Genomic DNA, 19,464 nt, shown 5'->3' on the forward strand with positions numbered 1-19,464 from the left:
ATCTCCGGAGAGGGCTGGGAGAGAGCCCTTGCGGCCACTCAGGGTGGACAATGTTGAGCTACATGAGCCACGGACTCCGGAGAAGGCAGCTCCCTCTGTCGCTGGGGGGGGGGGGGGGAGCCCCGACGGCGCGTCCCTAGCAACCGCCGCCGCTGCGAGGGAGAGCGGGAAGGCGGGCTGCAGGCCGAGGCCGCGAGACCCTCCCCCGCCCGTCCGCCTGGCTCTCCCCCTCCCCCACCTGACGCAGCGGCGGCGCCTCCTCCCCCATTTAAACCGGGCGGCCTCCCGTCCGAGCGCAGCCGCGGCTCTGTCCTCCTGCCAGCCACCGACGCCCCGCTCCCAGGCGCCTGCAACGCGGGAGGCCGCGCCGGGACGGCCCCTCCGTAGCAGACGGAGGAGACCCCGGCCTGGCCCGGCACCGAGGGAGGGGACCAGCTGCTCTGGGCTGTAAGTAGACCCGCCTCCCCATCGTCTTGGAGACCCAGATGGGGCTTGACCGACGGCGGGGTGGCGAGGATGCCGCCGCCTCCCGCAGCACGACTTGGCAACGGGAATGCGGGGGGGGGGGTTTGTCCCCCCCGCCCACGGTTCTCTTCAACCCCCCCCCCCCGGCTGACGTTGCTCGGCCAACCGACGGGCTTGGCAGCTCCCCCCATCCATCCATCCATCCATCCATCCATCCATCCATCCTTCCTTCCTTCCTTCCTTCCTTCCCTCCCCCGCCCTCTTCCTCGCCTTCCCCGCTGGAGCGATGCCCGCTTGCTCGCTGCCTGCCCAGCCGCAGTGAGCAGTCTGGCTAGCTCGGGAGCCGCCTTTGTCTCTCGCCGCCTGCCTCGGAAGCGCTCGCTCTCTCGCCGCCGCCGCCAATATGAAGGTCTGGGGACATAAGATAGAATTGCTGACAGGTAATCCGACGCCCCTCTGTTCCCTGCAGGCTCTCGGAGGTCGTGGGGTGGGGGCGGCTGCTCCAGCTTCGGAGGCTCCCACCCCCACCGTGCCTCTTCTGGATTTGATGCAGCTACGCTGGGGAGCCAGGCTGGCACAGCTGCGGTGGACACTCCCACCCCCCCCCCCAGGGGAGACGAGGAGGCAGCAGGGGCTGCAGATCCAACGCCCTCTCCCCAGCTCCAGAGTGTCAGGGTGGGGTAATTTGACAAGGGGGCGCTCCCTAATGCCTCCCCCTGTACCTCATTTCCTAAGTAGCTAATGCTGGCATTTGGGGGGGGGGGGTTGTTGTGCCAAGGGACCCTGAGAGTGGCATTCCCTCCCCCCACCTTACTTGGCAAACGGTGAGGGTGTGAAAGGGTTAAAAGGGTTTGCAGGCAGCCCTGGAGGGAGCCTCTGCTCAAGGCAGCCTCCATAATTTCCCATGGGAGGGCTGTGACTCAGTGGTACAGCAGCAGATGCCCTGGCAGGGGTCCAGGTTTGGTCCATGGCATACTCTGCGTTCTCCAACCTATGACTCTCCAGGTGTTTTTTTTTTTTTATTACAACTCCTAGCAGACCCTGCTGGCTGGGACTAGTTGGAGTTGTGGTCATAGAAATCAAGCTGCCTTATTCTGAGGCAGGCCTTGGGTTCATCTGGCTTCATATTGTGCATCCAACTGGCAGGTTTTGACCAGGGTTCTCTCCTGGAGATGCTGGGAACTGAACCTGGGACCTTCTGAATGTAAAGAGGATGCTCTAACCATTGAGCTATGGTCCTTGAACGCTGTCATACCTGTTGATGCGGTGGGTGCACACTCTGCACATGCTCAGAGGTGTGGTTGTATTATTTCACATGTGATCAGGGTAAGGCCTCGGGCTGAGAATTGGTTTTGGAGCAGAGATCTGCTTCAAAGCACAACTCAACCTCCGCACTCGGCGCTCCTTATAGGCTGAGGCTTCCTACTCACCATATGTCCAAAGCACATTGTTTCTCCTCATAAAGATCCTGAGAACTTCAGTTTCTTAAGGGTGCTGGGAACTGTAGCTTGACAAGGGGTGAAATACAATTCCCAAGATTTTCTGGTGGGGGCAGTCAAAGCCATCTGGAGGGCATTGGTTGGGGAACATTGGTTGGTGTCAGAACATTGCTATGGTTACACATCACCAATTGTCATCAAGTCCTCTGCTTCCAAATGTGCAACCTTTTCTGTAAAGGAGGTGCAAAGTCACAGGAGACAATTCCTTTGCAGCCGACACCTTCAAGAGGGCCTAGAACTGTGCTAAGCAAGCTTCACAACTCATATTGCATTGATCTGGGTTAGGATGGAAGAGTCAGAACAGGGATTTACCATTCCCCAAGTCATGTATTTTTCAAAAAAAAAGGTAGGGCATGTGAAAGGGGGTTTAAAAATTACATGCTGTTAGTATTTTTAAAAGGTAAATGGACCCCTGACCATTAGGTCCAGTCGTGGCCGACTCGGGTTGTAGCACTCATCTCACTTTACTGGCCGAGGGAGCCGGTGTACAGCTTCCTGGTCATGTGGCCAGCATGACTAAGCCGCTTCTGGCGAACCAGAGCAGTGCACGGAAACACCGTTTACCTTCCCGCCAGAGCGGTACCTATTTCTCTACTTGCACTTTGACGTGCTTTCAAACTGCTAGTTTGGCAGCAGCAGGGACTGAGCAACGGGAGCTCACCCCGTCACGAGGATTCAAACCAGTGACCTTCTGATCATAAAGTCCTAGGCTCTGTGGTTTAACCCACAGCACCACCCGCATCCCTGTTAGTATTTTAAAGCCATGTAAATATAAGCTAGTGAAAATATTCCTACAGAAAGCATTTTACAGTTCTTATTGCTTGGAAGCACCTTAGCAAGTTTTAAAATAGGAGCTAATGGGTGGACTCAAGATTCTTGTTTTTTGTTTTTTTAAAATAAGTTTGGTACCTCCTGGACTGTCCGAACCCATTGCTCTGCTGTCACTCTCCTACACTTTTACAGGGGTGGCCAAACTGGCCATGAGCAGTTTGCCTGCGGCTCATGAAATAGTGGTGGAAGACTTGGACTGGATTTGGTCAAGTGTGCCCCAGAGCCCTCTTGCAAGGCCTTTGAGATGCTGCTGATGGTGGTGATGTCAGCGAGGAAGTACTTTTTTTCTCCACCAGCATCGAATCAGCTGCATCATGTCCAGCAGATCTCTTCCTGGTGCCAAGGGGCATTTCAACCTCCAAATTTGTGTCCCAAGAAGGTGAAACATCATTAGCTCCACTGTGACCTTTTTTACTTGGCTTTTTTGCTGATAAAATAAAACCACTTGGCTCAGCTCCAGCTTTGATGCTCCAGCTCAAACGGAGCCTGCTGCAGAGGGCTGAGAAAGGCTGGCAGGTCCCTGTTGCTTGGGTTGCAACACTCTGGCTCCCCTCAGTGACATTGACTGGTTGCTTGGTGCTGTGTAGGCTGCAACATGTAGTGTAGATCTCTGTCCCTTGTGGTTGGTGAAAGACAGCAATAGGCAGACTCTAGTGCTACAGGTCAAAGCAAACAAAGTGTGTCTGTGCCCGTGTCCTGCATTCTCATAAGGAAGGAGTGATTTGTTCTTGTCTCAAAAAACCAACTCTGTCAGTTAAGGGGGCTTGGCCAGCTTTAGACCTGTGGCAGCAGAACCATTCATTTTCTCTCTCTCTTTATTATTTCTATTGTTATTTCATTATATAGTGTATATGAAAAAGAGAATATGACAACAGATGAAAATTAAAAGATGAAAAACAAAACTATAAAGTAGGCATGTAGCACACTGGGTTAAAATAACCAAGTCCAAGTAAAGACTATCAGTGTTACCAGATTATCAAGTCTAGTTCCAGATTTGCTAGGCTGGTGACGAGGTTTGTCTTGAAAATGATGGTTCCTCCATATATGCATTTTACATAATGCCAAATTATATAAAAAGTGGCCGGAGGTTCTAGTCCTTGTTGAAATCTCAAAATAAGGCATTTCTTATCTTGTCCCACTTCAGTCTGGCTTGTAAGTGTGCAACAGACAGAAATTGTTGTCTTGGGCCTGTTTTGCTGAGGCTTAGGGCCTGCAGGAATTACCGATTTCTGGAGCTTCTTCCAAGACAAAGTGGTTCACCACCTTGGACAGCTCCCAGTGAGACCAGGCGGCTTGCCTCAACAGTCATCTAAAGGTAGACGGGGCCTTCTCTTCCCATGATCCGCCCTCCGCCGCCAGTGTAAGCAAAGGCCCATGATTCTTCAAGTGTATGCTCCTGCATGGCTAGGGAGCAGGAGAAACTGGAGAAAGCTGTAGAGCAGTGTTTCTCAACCTGTGGGTCCCCAGATGTTGTTGGACTACAACTCCCATCATTCCTAGCCAGCATGACCAGTGGTCAGGGATGATGGGAGTTGTAGTCCAACAACATCTGGGCACCCACCCACAGGTTGAAAACCACTGCTGTAGAGTCATGGTGAGGATGATGGAAGAGTCATGTGCTCAAACGGGAGAGTGTAGAAGGGGTGCTGAGGGTTCCCCCTCACGAAAGTCAACTGGTGTGTCATCTGCATCCTCCCCAGACCCTAAAACAGGAGACATGATAGTCCTGGTGGATTACCTTCGTCTTGCATGTGGCTGAGGCTGATGGAAGTGCAGTTCCCAACATCTGAAAGGCAGAAGTTTGGCAAAGTCTGGTCTTGAGCTTGACAGCCATAATACAGACAATGTTGATCTTCTAAAACCTCCCAGTGGCTTTTGATAATGTGGATCATGCCATTCTTTCACATCACCTCCAGATCTCGCTTGGAGTTTGGAGGATGACTCTCCTTTGGCTCCATTCTTCCTTGTCTGGATGGACGCAGGATGGGTAATTGGGGATGCTGACTCTGCTCCTTGGGGACTGGACTGTGGTGTTCCGCTAGGATTTTCCGTAGTACTCATTCTGTTGAACTTCTCAATGAAGCTGCTGAGAGAGATTATCTGTACTTTGGGATTGAAGTGCCATTAGTGTGATGAACACATCCAGTTCTAAACATTCCAGTTTCTGAAAGTGGCATTCATATAGAGAATAATATTTTTTCTTTTTAAAGAGCGTGTTGGATTACAAGTCAAGGTACAGGCAGGGAAGCATTATATATAATCCCTGTGGAAATGGAGTGCATGTAGAAGTTGTTTAAGCAAGTAATAGCAGGAAACAGCATCTAACAAGGCGTGCACAACCTTTATTGGGAAGGTTGGTGGCAGGTCAAAGCCTGATTAATTAATATTGAGAAAGGGAGAACAGGGCAAAGCTGGACTTCCCTTATGTGGGTCCAGTGGGTTGGGCCAGTCATCTTCCACCAAGTGTAGCCTCAGGTTGTGGGTCCTTGGTGGCTGGAGTGCTCTTCTGAGACGAGCGTAGTAAATGTAAGTTTAATCCAGGCACAGTAATGTTTGTGGGATCCTATTTTGAGGGAGTGGGGCTGCCCCTATTTGATGGGGCTGTGAATTCCCCATCAGGAGAGAGGTGTGAACCAGCTTTGCTTTTGCATAGGCATCTTGCTACGTTGGCTAAATTTGCTTAAAGTACAAAAGAAGAGCCTTGGTAGGTTGAATCAAAAGGGGCCTATCTGGTTCACCACCTTTATTACACAGGAGCCAACCAGATGTCTCTGAGACGCCATCAGAGAGGGCCTGCACACAATAGTCCCACTCCCTCTGTTGTTCCCCAGAAGCTGGTAATTCAGAGACTAACAGCATCTGGAAGGAGCATCTACACTTTTATTGGCTCCATCTATTGCATGGGCTCCATGCCTTTCTGACAGAGAGGATCCTCTAACACTCAACCTCCAGGCTTGACTGCCACAATGTGCTCCACTGGCCCTGAAGCTTCAGGCTCTGATGTTCCTTTTGCCTGCCTCCATTCCTGTTTGAGGCAAAGAGGGGCATAGCAAATCTGTTAATGCTTCTGAATTACAGAATCAAGATTTGTGAAGTGGCAGGAAGGGTGCTTTGCTTGTATTGCTCCTATACACAAGAGAACTTTGGATCAGAGAATATGATGCTTTGCAGAAGGGAATGATTTCCTGCTGGGGACTGAATGAAGAGAGAGATGTTGAGTAGGAGAACTTTGGGTGACCGACAGAAACAATTTTAGGAGAGATGAAGTCACTGGTAAGGACCCTAGAGAAAGTTGCAGAGGGGTGGGCCTACAAGTAATGTGGAAAACAAGAGAAAAGGGGAGCAAATCCTGGCAAGGCCAATGGAGAGCCTTCAGTAAGTGGCTACATTTCATCCCCATCTCCATTTTTCACTAGGAAAGGATGACCTTTATTGAGGCCCTGGTGTAAATGTTCAAAGCAAACCTTGGGACTTAATCATTTCTGATATTTAATCTTGAAAACCACCAAGCACTGTCTTTAGATGACAAAATTATACCCTTGTTGTTATAAGGCCTGTTATAAGGCCCTTGTTGTTATAAGGCCTGTTATACCAGGCCTGGCTGTGAAATGTCCAGAGCAATGACAGACCAAATGCCTTTTCAGACGTTTTCTTGCATGTATTATGCATTCTTTAAAGTATGAGAAAGGCTGCAGTTCAGTGTAGAGCATCTGCTTTCTATCTAGAAGGTCACATGTACAATCTTGACAGCATCTCCAGGTAGGGCTGGGACTGGTTCCCTGCCTGAAACCCTGGGGAGTCACTGGTTGGCAATACAGTCGTACCTTGGTTTAGGAACAGCTTAGGTTCTGAACGTTTTGGCTCCCGAATGCCGCAGACTGTTCTGTTCTGTTTTGTGAACTGTTTTTGGAAGACGAACGTTCGATGGGGCTTCCGGGGCTTCTGATTGGCTGCAGCCCATCAGAAGCTGCACTTTGGTTTTTGAACGTTTTGGAAGTCGAACGGACTTCCGGAATGGATTCTGTTTGACTTCCAAGGTACGACTGTACTAGCTGCTAGAAGGACCTACCACTAGCTAATTTGACCCAGTATCAGGTAGTTTCTAATGCAGTAATTGCAGATGTGCTATCAAATGTGTTCCTTCCAACAAATCAGTTCTTGTAAAGGTGTGCCTAAAGCAATTAAGGAAGGCTCAAGAAATGAATGGACTGGAGTACTTCCTCATTCCTAGACAAGCTTTTGCTTAAGTGCAGCTGTATAGTTGGCCTTGAAATTTACCAGTTTAATATCAGCATTTGGGGACATTTCCTCCTGGTGCTATTCTCAGCAATGCTATCAAGGCTTCCTCTCCTCTTCTGTACCTGGGCTGACTCCATGTTCTAACCTTTAAAACTCTGGTTGCTTTGTCCCACCTCTTCTTTCTGTCCTTGGACTTTTGTCCTTGCTCAAACTCTCCTTCTTCAGCCACTCTGTCCATCCAATCTTGCTGCCCTTTGTTTATATCAACATATACAAGCCCCCCTCCTTCAAGTCTGAGAGAAATGGGACAGCTGCATTCTTAGGCAGGGCCAGTATGGAAAGGAGAGGGGACTGGGGGCTCCTCGCTCCCACATGGAATGACTTAGGAGAACTCAGAGACCACCCTCAGAGCGATACTAGGACCTGGATGCAGCAGGGGACAGGATGCAGACCCCGCTCGCCCTTAACAGAGGAGCCCAGCTCAGTTTGCAATGACATGTGAAGTGACTCCCATGAGGGTAGGACCTCTTGCTGCCCCAAGCGTGCGTCAGAATGCCTGGCAAACCTCACAGGTCTGAGGGGTCTGCCCCACACCCTACTTGACATTGTAAAGCTGCAGCACTGTCACCATGAGGCAAACATGGGTATGCGTGAGCTGCGATGCCACGTCATAGGTGGAACCAGGCAGAGGGCCTTCTCAGTAGTGGTGCCTCCCATCAGATGTCAAGCAAATAAGCAACTATCCTACTTTTAAAAGACATCTGAAGGCAGCCCTGTTTAGGGAAGTTTTTAATGTTTAATGCTGTATTCTGTTTTTAATATTCGATTGGGAGCCACCCAGAGTGGCTGGGTAAACCCAGCCAGATGGGTGGGGTATAAATAAATCATCATCATCATCATCATCATCATCTGTGAAGGGTGTTCTGCTGAAGGAAGCCAGCAGGCAGGCAAGAGTGAGAGAAGGTATCAATGCAGGACCTGGCTATGGAAAAGCAGTGGTGGCTTCTTCTCCTGGCTTCTGATCACAAGGCAAAAAACCCCAACAACCTTTGTGATCCCATCTGGTCTTGCTTTGGGTGGACGGGGAAAATTCCTCCTCCCGAGTGTCCTGCTCTTTCCAGCATCTGTAGTTGGCAGAACACAGAAGGGACTGCCAGAAACACAGCCTTACAGAGCAGGCCTGGACCTTGGGAGCCTCCCACCCACCTTCTCCCACTCTCTCTAAGCACCCTTGGTGCTTAGACTGCTGGGTCTTCCTCTTCATCCCTCCCTCCCCAGCAAGTTTCCTTTTCCTGGCAGACCCTTCCCCCAGGCTGTACTCCTGTGACTGAGCCCCCACTCCACCACCTTGCCTAGGTAAGCCCTGAGCTCAGCTAGTCATCTCTTCTCCTTTCCCCTTGGCTCCCACTCCCTGCAGAATCAGTTGCCCTCTGGCCTCCCTGGCATCACCTGGCTTCCCTTCTTTTGCAGACAGCTTCATGAGTTTCTACCCAGGTGCAGAGGCCCTCTGTCTCCAGCCCAGTTCCTGTCTCTGTGCATCACCAGGCAGGCAGATTCAGCTCCTTCTGACCCAAACTCCCCTGCCCTTGGGAGTCAGGAGAGCTAGTCCCATGACAAGGCAGCTTGGTGAGCATCAACGATGCCACTGGAAACATTTCCCAGCCCCTGCCCAGTCTGTGAGAGTTTACCAACTCTTGTTCCTCCAGGACTAGAAACTTGCTTTTTCAAAACAGGAAAAAAGTTGAGATTCTCAGCACATTGAAATAAGAAGCCAATGCCAATTACTGATTTAGTGCAACAGAATCATTGATGGCAAACAACTCTACCCATGACTTGGTAGCCCCCCAAGCAACACAGGGCCGCTGCTGGAAAGCCAAAGGAACCAGGCAATCATGAAGCCTGCTTTGTAGGGTATGTGGAGGCCATTCCTAGTAAACTGCTGCAGAGGGAGACTGTTCTGAAGGCTTCCTACCTCCATCTGTCCTCTGCTTTACTGTGCTAAACCCTCTCTGGTGTGCAGTGAAATTGGCACTCTAGTGTGTGTTACTTGGCTGGGGCTTCCCAATGCAGCAGACAGAGAGTGGGTGTTTGCAGCCCAGATTGTTGCCTCATTGGGGCCCCCAGAAATGTGCAGAGCTCTAGGCTCCATGAAGGAGGCATGTTGTACTGCTGCTGTTTTAGATGGTTCCTCCTCGAACCTTGGTGTGCTTTGATGAGATGCCAGCCACCTTGAGTGGGCTGTGCCCTAAACGGTGGCATACATAAAGGTAATAATAAAAATAAAATTAAGACACCCCCCCCGCACTATTTCCCTCTCTTCCCTGGAGAGCAAAAAGTGTGCAATTGCCACATGGTGCCATCTTCTGCCCATTTGCTTCATGCGCTAAATGTTCCCGACAGTTTGTGCTCTGGGTTTTGCTCCATCATGGTGGATGAAGAGGGGTTGTGTGAAGGATTCTGCACATCATGTGCAGACCGAGGGTTCTGCAGGGGAGAGTCCCAGAGTCTGTCTCCACCAGGTGCTTGCCTCCTGGCTGCAAAGGTGCAAATGGGTCAAGACCCCATTGCAGTGTGTGGCTAACATCTTCCAGGCCCAGGATGGCCTGTGGGCAAACCCTCCTGCTGCCCCTGGTGTGCCCCTTCTGCCTCCATGTGCAGCTGCTGCTGCTGGAAATGTCCTCCCAGGGCTGGTATCTGTCTCAGGCATAGGTGGCGCTGCCCATGCTGCCCTGTGGCATCATCCCACTTGCATGTGCCTCTTGGCTGGCGCAAGAAGCCACAGGGCTGGGTTCTTAGCCTTGTCAGAATGTTCTGTGTAGTTTGTTTCCCCTGAGGGGAACTGGGCTCCTCAATTGGAGCAGGGAGGGATAGAGTACAGTTTACATTTGTTTAATTTAAATCTTATTTATTTATCCTGCCTTGTCTTCCCCAAAAGGCACTCAAAGTGACTTATACCATAATTTTTTAAAAAAATAAAAAAATACATGGGCATCCATGAAACTACCCTCCCAAATAAAGAAAATGCAAGTACAGCAAAATTGCAATGTGTTAATGAACAAAAGGAAGCAGAGCATGTTTCTTATTCCTCGTGTTCAGGTTACGACCCCCAGCTGCTCCTCAGAAAGCCAGAAGATTTTGCAACAGGCAAAGCTGGTGGTGGTATTATGAATTGCAATGCAGGAAATACTGACAACAGCCCCAAATGAGACATTCTCCTTCCTCCCCAGGGAATGTGACTTCTTGCCAGTTAACTGCAAACAGGCAGCAAAGGTCCCCATGTATCCTATTTCTGGCTTAAAGAAGCACCTCTCTTTCTCTCTTTCAACTTCTCCAAGTCACTGCCGCTGCAATCTGCAAAAAGCCAAGCCAAGGCTCACATGAGGTGGTCTCTGTTTTCGGCTTGGGCCTTTTGCATCTGGCTCTGGCAGCATGTGCAGGAGGTCACCTGGTTGTCCTTTGCCTGTGGAGACACCTGAAAGGTCTCCAGGGACAGCAATGGGAACAGGCCACTGGGGGCAGAGGCTCAAAGCATCTCTGTGGATGGGGAGTTGCTGTGTCCTTGTCCAGGCACTGCCATTTGCCCTCCTGCAAAACTTGTGTAAGGCTGGGACCTCTGTTGGCCTGAATGAGAGGTTTTATTCTGAAGTCGGATGAGGTGGTGGCTTTGAGCAGCTAATATGTGGGAGCCAGAGGCACAAACTTGAAGAAAATGGTGAGCAGGGCAGACGAGGACAGTGATATGGGATGGAGTGTAAGGGCCCTCTTTCCCAGTTGCTCCAGCTGAGAAACAGCATCCCTGTTCTAGTGAGCCTCTTCCCACTTGGGAAACTGCAGATGCAGCCATGGGTGGACCACCAACTCTCTTCACAAATAGTCTTGGGGAAGCCATGGTTCTCCTGGCCTCAGTGTTCCCCCATCCACCCTCAAATCTGTCTTACAGGCATGATAACACTGGCCTGACTTACAGGGCTGTTGGAAGCGTAACTGAGCTAATGTGGGTGAACCATCCAGGACAAAGTGCTCTATGAATACCAAGCACGGTGCCAAATCCAACTTTACTTCCTGCTCCTGAGCAGGAAACTCTGCCACCTGCAGTGTAAGAAGGTCCAGGGAAGTACTGCCTGGGTCAGGATTTGGGCAGCCCTGGGGCTGTTCTGACTGCTGTGCTTGCATTTTCCCCTTGTGCAGGACTTTTGCTGCAGGAAGTGACCATGGCTGGCCTGCATGAGCAGCGATTTACAGAAGAGAAGCCACTGCTTCGGGGGCAGGACACTGAGCTGGTGAGTCCTGCTGGATTTGGCATCACTTAACAAAAGTTTTTTTGAAAGGGGACAAACCAAGTGGTAGCTGACAAGTGTATGGAATTGACAAGAGGGCAAGCAACCCCTGGACTTAAATCTAAACTCTTCCCAGGACTGGTGCAAGGTTCAGCCATTGCTGAACTGCTTTGGGAACGGTGTCTATGATGGTTTCAGATTCAAAAGATACCTGAGTGAGAAATTACTCAGAAAGTCAGCAACCATTGGGAAGGACTGTTCCCTTAAAGTCCTAGTTTTTGGCTTCTCAAAGGCATCTGATCGACTAGTGGGGAAACGAGGCTGATGCACTAGGTAGATCTTTGGTCTCATCTAGCAAGGTTCTTAAGATACTTGTCCTGAAACTTGTGCCAGTGTGACTTTGAGCTGGTCACACACACATCACTTTCATTCCAGAGACCTCTTCCACTGGAGATCTGTGGCCTGTGGCCTCAGGACCAAATTCAGACCCTTTATACTGCATAGGCTGCCAGTTGCTCACTCAGAGGCAAGAGGGATGTATGTGGGTGTAGAGATGGCCATTGGGCCACAAGCAGGAAGCAGGGCCCTGCCTGCCACCCTCCATTCCTTCTTCAGTGTGGATCCCCAGTAAACAAGAGGATGAGCAGAGCCTGATGGAAAAGCCAAAACCCTCCTGGACATGTTGGCAGGTGGGCCTCTGGTGTTATGCTGATGTGGGTGCCACCAATAAGGAACTTAAGATACAAGCCTGGTGAGCCATGTCAGTAACAAAGAAGTTTGGAAGCTGTCTTCTGCCATGATATATATGCAGATATTTATATCTTGATTTAAATCCAGCTCCAAACAGGTGTGTGCAAGTGAAATTCCAAACTCTGGCTGACTATCATTTTCTCCTGGCTTGAGGAGAGAGAGGTCGGCCTACTTAGTACTTCACACCAGCACACAGCCAACTCCCCAATTTCCACTTGGCATCTACGCCATGGCCTCTGGCCAGCATGTTGACCAACCAGCCTTCCTCCCAAAATCTGTGCTCTAGAGATGGGCAGAGATTCTCCTAGGCAGTTGCACCTACTCTTAAGCTGCAAATTTGAGAGGGAGGCTGGAGGTTGTATGGCTGTGACATTGCCAAGGTTTGCCAGTGACAATCTGGAGTGCCTCAGGTTCTCCATCCCGATTTGTAGAGAGTCAGGATAGATCCCAAACTTTCTGTGACAGGCAGCTGAATGATCCTCCTTTCAGGTAACACAGTATGGTGATGACGTCCCAGGTTTGGGGAGTGCACTCAGTAGGCTTAAAAGAAAGTCGTGAGCTATATTAGCCTGTATGAGAAGTAATGGTTTGATTTGGTCTGTTTCCTTCCCAGGAAAATTCAGATACTTTCCTCTCTGCAGTGAACACAGACTGGAAGGTAAGTTGCAATGTCTTCTCCTTGCCTTTGTGCGCCTGCCATGCTCAGCATGGTTCAATACATGCGGGCCGGTGGCTTAAAAATGTCAGAAATGGCAATTTGGGGCTGCAAGGAAAGGCACCTATTAAGTCTGAATAAAGGTGTGCTGTTCAAGGTGTTGTCACCTGCCAGGCCGGGCTTCCATTGGTCCGTTTCTTTTAGCTAATGTGGGAGCCAAATGTGTGGTTTAGCAAAGTCCATCTGGTAGGTGTCTCTAGTGATTTTTATGCAATTAACCACATGAGTTGTGACGTTTAAGACAGCTTTTGTTTATTTAAAGTCAGATAACAAGCAGAGTTGCAATTGGGTAACTAGGCAATGGCCTTATCGGACAGAGCAAAACCAACATCACAGGCAAGAACTGAAGAACAAGGCCATAGGTTTATCCTTCTGTGTCAGCAAATTCCTTTGCACATCTTCAGAGACATATTGACTCTGTTACAACAGGAAGGGGGTGTTATTAATTTGTGTGTGGTTTTTTTGTTCTTATTTTTCTCTTGTATTTTGCGTTTTTATATTGTATGTCTATGTTGTGAACCGCCCTGAGATCCACGGATGAAGGGCACTCTACAAATTTAATAAATAATAAATAAATAAGAATAACATCTATTCATACTTTTACTGCCTTTACACCTTAGACGATCTATCAGTGTACTTATCAATAATTTTCTCACTGCATCTCCCAAGTTATCTTTTGGGCTATTCATCACTACATAGGGCTTCTTGTCACATTAGCCTTCTTTATGCAGCCTTCAGCAACCCTGTGCCTACCTTTCCCCGGGACTAGTTAGAGGAGGCAATGCTTTGGTTCCTTCTCCCACAACTGTCTTTGCCTCTGGGAGGGGGCAGCACTGGTGCGTGAAGGTGTTTTATTTTGGAGGTTGAGACACAACCTTTGCACAGCGGAAGGACTGACTCCTACTGCACAGGGAGTAACAGGATAAAACCTTCAGGCACCTGCAAGGGGTATGCCCTGACAGGCCTCAGGCTGAACCCTCTGTTGCAGGTGAGATGCCACCCCAAAGGCCCTCCCCCCCCCAGTCGGGTGAGCCTGCTGATTTGACTGGCCAAGTGGCTAAAGAAGGGAAGTCCATTACCTACCCAGTCCAAAGATTTTTCCTCTCCCTTGCCTCAAGAACCTCACATTTTGCTCCAGAGAGGGATTTTCAAATATTGTGGTGATGTCTCTGTTTCCCAGTCACCGAAGATAAGAGAGTTGCCTCTGTTCCCTCAATTTGCAATCAATCTGGGGCTCTAGGTTGGAAGATCACAGTGAGACATCAAAATGACATTTCCCCAGAAACCTAATCTGTGGAAGCTACCAGGACTCTTGATTGAAATAATTGCAGACTTGAAGAGTGTGGTTGTTATTGATTCTTTTATTGTTTAATTTAACAATTTAAACTGTAATCATCATTATCAGGGCAGTCTGTTTCTTCTGGGTCAAAGCAGATGGGTGGATGTGCATATTGATTGGATGGGTGAGCGGACTGCTCATCAGAGGAAGACCCCAACTTTGTGGAATGGTGGTTCGGAAGATTGGAAAATGGACTTAGACATCTGGCATGAGCCTGACTGGATAGCAGACACATCTGGCAATGCAGACCTGAGAGCTAGAAGCCAGGTGAGGGCCACATCTGCCCTTTCCAGTCTAGCTCTGGAAGTTTAGCTCTGCTGACAGCAGGAACTTGCTGTGGAATGGCTTTCTCCCAACCTGGTCCCCTCCAGATGTTTTAGTCCAATAACATGTGGATGGCATCAGGTTGGGTAGAGCTGTTGTGGAAAAGAAGGTGGCCTCTTGTCTGTTGCAGAAGCTGCGTGGAGGGGTGTTGAGTGCCTGAAATCCAAGCTCATTTGGCTGGGAGGAATTGCTCTTGTTTCCATGGTAGTGGTTGCTTGAGCAACAGTTCTTTGAGTACTCTCATGTCAAAGCTTCAGCAGCTCTTTTGCGTGCCACTGACTTTTCTTTCGTTTTCATGCCCAAAGAGACAAAAGTCTGCAGCTTCTGAGCCCTCCTTGCTTAGACTATGAACTGTCATGTGGGGAAGGATGGAGGCCATGCTAACGGCTGGCCTCCCCAACAAGCAAAGCTCAGGCAAGGGTGGGCTGCTTGGGAAATTGCTCAACACCTCTTCACCTGTATGCTGTACAAGCCTGGCAGGAGCTGCCTCTTGTCCTTTAGACTAAGACATTTGTTATATGTTGCTGTTATTCTGTAAGTAGCCTTGGTGTTTGAATAGCAAAGCAAAACACAAATCATTTTAATATAGTGTTAAAAATAAATATTTGGCATATCCGCAGCTTTCCTCCAATGCATACTCTGAGCATCCTCAGCATAATGTCCTAGTTTTGACCACAAAGGAGAATCCCCAGACAACTAGGCACTGTCTCCACTCCCTCCCTCCTTCTTTCCATGCCTTTCTGTGGTTGGATCCCTTTTCCCCAGGTGCCGATGTAAGGAAGAACCTGAATCATGGAAGTTGAATAAAACATGGGAGACTAGCCACACAGAGGCAAACAAACTTGTTTTGCCTCAGTCCTCGCAATGGTAGGGCCTGGGCTTCCTGCTTCTTGCATCCCTTTGATTTGCTGATACGAGGATCTCCAAGCAGTGTTAACGGCAGGTTAGATTGCAGGTTCTTGCTCAGTATGCATTTATGATTATTCCAGCCACTCCAGAGCTGGTCTTTTTGGAACTGCACAGACCAGAACTGCTTTGACTCTCAGTGTGGTTTGGTGCTGGATTCATTGTGTTTGCCTATACCTCTTAGAGAACTGGATGGACTTTCAAAAGCAGGGCAGGAGTGCTCCTTCTCCTCCTCCTAACCACACCTCCTAACTGTGCACATTCTTCCCTGCTCCACCCTCCACAGCTACCACACCACGGACCTCTACCACAACCTGGTAGGAGGAGACCTCTCCTTTCACTTACTGCCATCTCATTCAGTGTGGCCACAGCCACATTTCTTGCTGTTCAGGGGCTAACAAACATCTCAGTCATTTTCTTCTAACATTTCGCAAAGCCTCTGTCTGCTTGCTTTCAAGTGTATATTCCTTGCTAGAAGTACAGTGGTACCTCAGGTTACATATGCTTCAGGTTACAGATTCCGCTAACCTAGAAATATTACCTTGGGTTAAGAACTTTGCTTCAGGATGAGAACAGAAATCGTGCAGCGGTGGTGCAGCAGCAGGAGGAGGCCCCATTAGCTAAAGTGGTGCTTCAGGTTAAGAACAGTTTCAGGTTAAGAACAGACCTCCAGAACGAATAAAGTACTTAACCCGAGGTACCACTGTGCCCATCATAGCTGGATTGTGTGACCAATATGAAATTGTTCAAATTTGCTGTTTTGTATTATACATTCTAGTTTTGCTCACCATGAGAAGGGACTGCTGAAAATCTGATTCAGCAGCTGTTCTGACTTCTGAAACTTCAACCATCAGTGCCCAGACACTTTATAGCTGTAAAGGATCTTGCTTTTTAAAAATTAAAGAACCATGAAATTCTCAGAAAGTTGAATTCTTTGCCTTCAATTTCCTGCTCTTCCTGATAATGTAAGTCCAGGTCCTTTCTGAAGCTCTTGTGCAGCATGACTACATTGGGCTTTAAACTATCCTGGCTGTCAGTTTCCTTGGAGGGCTCTGGGTTTTTGCATCTTCAGAGAGTTTTCATGCTTTGTCACCAGAAATCTGGACGGTTTTTGTAGGAGCTGGCACAAGAACACAGACCATTGAACATCTGTTTGCACTTATCCTCATAAAAGATACAGAGAGAGAATGAATTAATAGATGAATGAAATAACTGCAAGAGCCGGGTTTTATTCCGTTTCAATTTCAGGTAGACAATGTTCTGTGGCCTGTGAATGATGGGAATGAGCTGTTCTTCCCATTAGGAACTGCAAATGCTGCTCCAACACAGCCCGCGAAATCACTCCTGCTGTTTCCTGGCACAAGTGACAGCCTTCTTTCTTCTTTCTTCTGCCCCAGCTCTAAGAAGGAGTGCTTCTGGTCATTGCGAGCATCGATAAAAAAAAAAAAAAAAATCACATCAATTCATGTCTCCAGCATGCTGAAGAGGTTAAAATCAACTATTTCTGGTCTGTGGGCTACTTTGTGCTCCTATTGCAAGTCATTGCAGGATGAGGTTCACTGAAGCTCAACTCCAGTGATCCATCTTTTGTTTATTCATTTATTGGATTTGTAGACCACCTTTCAGTGCAAGATGCCCAGGGCGGCATCTCATGAAAGCAGGGAAAGCACCATATAGAAGCCACACAAATGGCACCAGCAGCAGTTTCCAAGGGTCAGTAAAATTAGTATATTCAACACAGAGCACTGCACGCCAAAAAGTTCTGTCCTCAGATGCCACCCACCTAATTTTGAATACTGTGTAGAATGAGATGCTAAAGAGGTCTTCTAATGAAGAGCAGGCTCATATGGGCCAAAGGTGAGCCTGTTCCCAAACAGTTCAGGGCTCTGTTGGCTGCTAAGCGGAAGCTAGCAATGTCTGTCAGTGGTGAGCAAGGATGTCATTATGCCCCGCTGTCAAGGATCTCACCCCTGCAGGAGTCTGGTCACCTTCTCCCCATGGCAATTCCTCCTCTGGGCTACACCACAGAGGCAATGCTGCACTCTCATATTATAACTGGGGGAGGAAACTTACCCCTCTTCATGTTGCTCATAATTTTCTAAATATCTCTCTGACCTCCACAAAGTGGGGCTTTCCAGCTGAGAAAAACATGGCTACAGTGCTTCAATCTTTACATGTGTGGAGGGCATTTTAGCCCCAGGATATTTTCCCCTTTTTGTTTTCTGTGCCACAATATTATTTTTGAGACGGGTTGACTTGAACTGCGAGGCCTATTCCAGGTGTGGCCACACTGTTGGTTTATGAAATATTATTAAATGTTTGGCTTTCTTAATAACCTCTTGGAACTGATTTTGCATCTCTCTCATTGCAACAGTCCACCGTGTGGACCCTACCTAAGATCTCTCTCTTGGATAATCACAACCAATTTCTTACCTCGTTCCGGTTCTCTGGTCACATGCTGGCTACCCCCAAATAATTCTGAATCCTTTCAATATCAGCAGTTTTGATTGGTTTAGGATTTCTCCTGTGGTCCTACCAGTGAGAGTTACATGCTTTATTTACATGCTCCACCTTTATTGGTTGGTTCTTCAGACACACAAATTTGGAAATAGTGTCGTTAATTTCTAAATAAATCTAGATTGTTTTGGGTAAGGGCCATAGCTCAGTGTTGCAGCATAAGTTCTACATGCAGAAGGTCCCAGGTTCAATACACGCCATCTGCAGGTAGACCTGGGAAAGACTTCTGAATTCTGAAGAACTGCTACCAGTCAGAACAGACAATACTGAGCAGGTTGAACCAATGTTCTGACTCAGTGTATGGAAACTCCCTGCATTCCAAATTTGCTAACTTCTCCCAGGGGTGGCCCTTTAAAGTGACCCCTATGCAAAACAGTGGCAACATTGAGCCAAGAGGGTCCTTGGCCTCCCAGGGTCTTTGGCCTTATAAAAACCAGAACATCCACCAGGAACTCCTTTCTGGCTTCTGTTTCTCGCCTTTCTTTGAGACAAGCTTCATGGAACCCCTGAAACTCCTTTCTGGGTTTGAACCTGGCAAACTTTGCTGTCATCTGTGCAGCAACAGCCAAGTCTCCACCCTCTCTCATCACATTTCCCTATAGTCCAGTCATGGAGCAGCTGCCTTAGCGTTATGTTCCTCTTTCTCCTCTTTCACTTGTTGGAGGCTAATTAGGGCTGCTTCTCCACACTCAGTCTGCTTCTGCAAACACTCGTTTCCATGCACGCACACACACACACACACACACACACACACACAGCCTAAAAACACCACAACTTTATGAGACAGACAGACAGACAAGTGTGTTTTTCACTAGTTTTTTTTTTATGAATGATCTTTTTGGTGCTGTATTTTCACACCTTGTTTCGATTAGAAATTATGTGACAGACAGACAGATGCTACTTTGGGAGCACAAGAGTGAAATATATCCATAGAATGATTCCAGGCTAAGAAGCAAAGGAATTTGATTTCAAAAGGCAGTGGAGCTGTGTAAAAGCAGCAGTTCACAGGGCATCCAATGCATTTCATGTGTGCATGTTTTTTGTGCCATCCACATGACATTGTTCTCATCCAAGTTGGCAGCCTACACTCTCTCACCCCCCCATTTAATTTGTCTTTCCTGATCTACAGATAAAAGTGGTAAGGGGGGGGGATCCAACATAATATCCCATGATACCCAACTGTGGACATATTGAAATGTATTGTGTGGGCTATTTTTGTGTGTTTGTATGTGTAGTGACATTTTTCTGGATGCCATCTTTCACAAGACCCCCAGCTTCCACTGGTGGGCTGCTGCTGGGAATGGCGTGACACACACTTTTAAAAATGTGTTTGTTTTCTGGTATATCAGAAACATAATTTTTAAAAATGGCAGTGCACCCAGATAAACCAAAAGCTGCAGGCATGCCCACAATAGACCTCAGGTTTCCAGAACTCATGGAGGATGAGGAAGTACTAATTGAGGGGAGGGGACAACAAGACATCTCATCAAGCACCTCCCACTAGTGTGGATGGGAAGCAATGAGACAGAGTTCAACTGAAAGTGCTCATGTGTGGATGAAGGTGTACAAAAGCACATATGGAAAAATCTGATCTGTGACACC

The 19,464-nt window shown here is 48.4% G+C and overlaps 1 protein-coding gene across 3 annotated transcripts in view; it reads left to right on the plus strand.

The window, feature by feature from the left end:
• Positions 1–268: 268 nt before the first annotated feature.
• Positions 269–19,464, plus strand: part of NDRG4 (NDRG family member 4) — a 50,679-nt gene continuing 31,483 nt past the window's right edge. Inside the window, exons 1-3 of one of the 3 annotated variants that reach the window (XM_079989210.1) lie at positions 269–447; positions 11,223–11,314; positions 12,675–12,719. In XM_079989210.1, the coding sequence (XP_079845336.1) occupies positions 11,246–11,314; positions 12,675–12,719 (114 nt within the window). In that variant the 5' untranslated portion in view covers positions 269–447; positions 11,223–11,245. Of the gene's footprint in view, positions 448–680; positions 906–11,222; positions 11,315–12,674; positions 12,720–19,464 lie in introns of those variants that run through there. The other 2 variants (XM_079989209.1, XM_079989208.1) reach the window with 2 other exon arrangements.

The sequence above is a fragment of the Podarcis cretensis genome (assembly GCF_951804945.1).
Source record: "Podarcis cretensis genome assembly, chromosome: 8".
In the NCBI taxonomy this organism is placed as follows: Eukaryota; Metazoa; Chordata; class Lepidosauria; order Squamata; family Lacertidae; genus Podarcis; species Podarcis cretensis.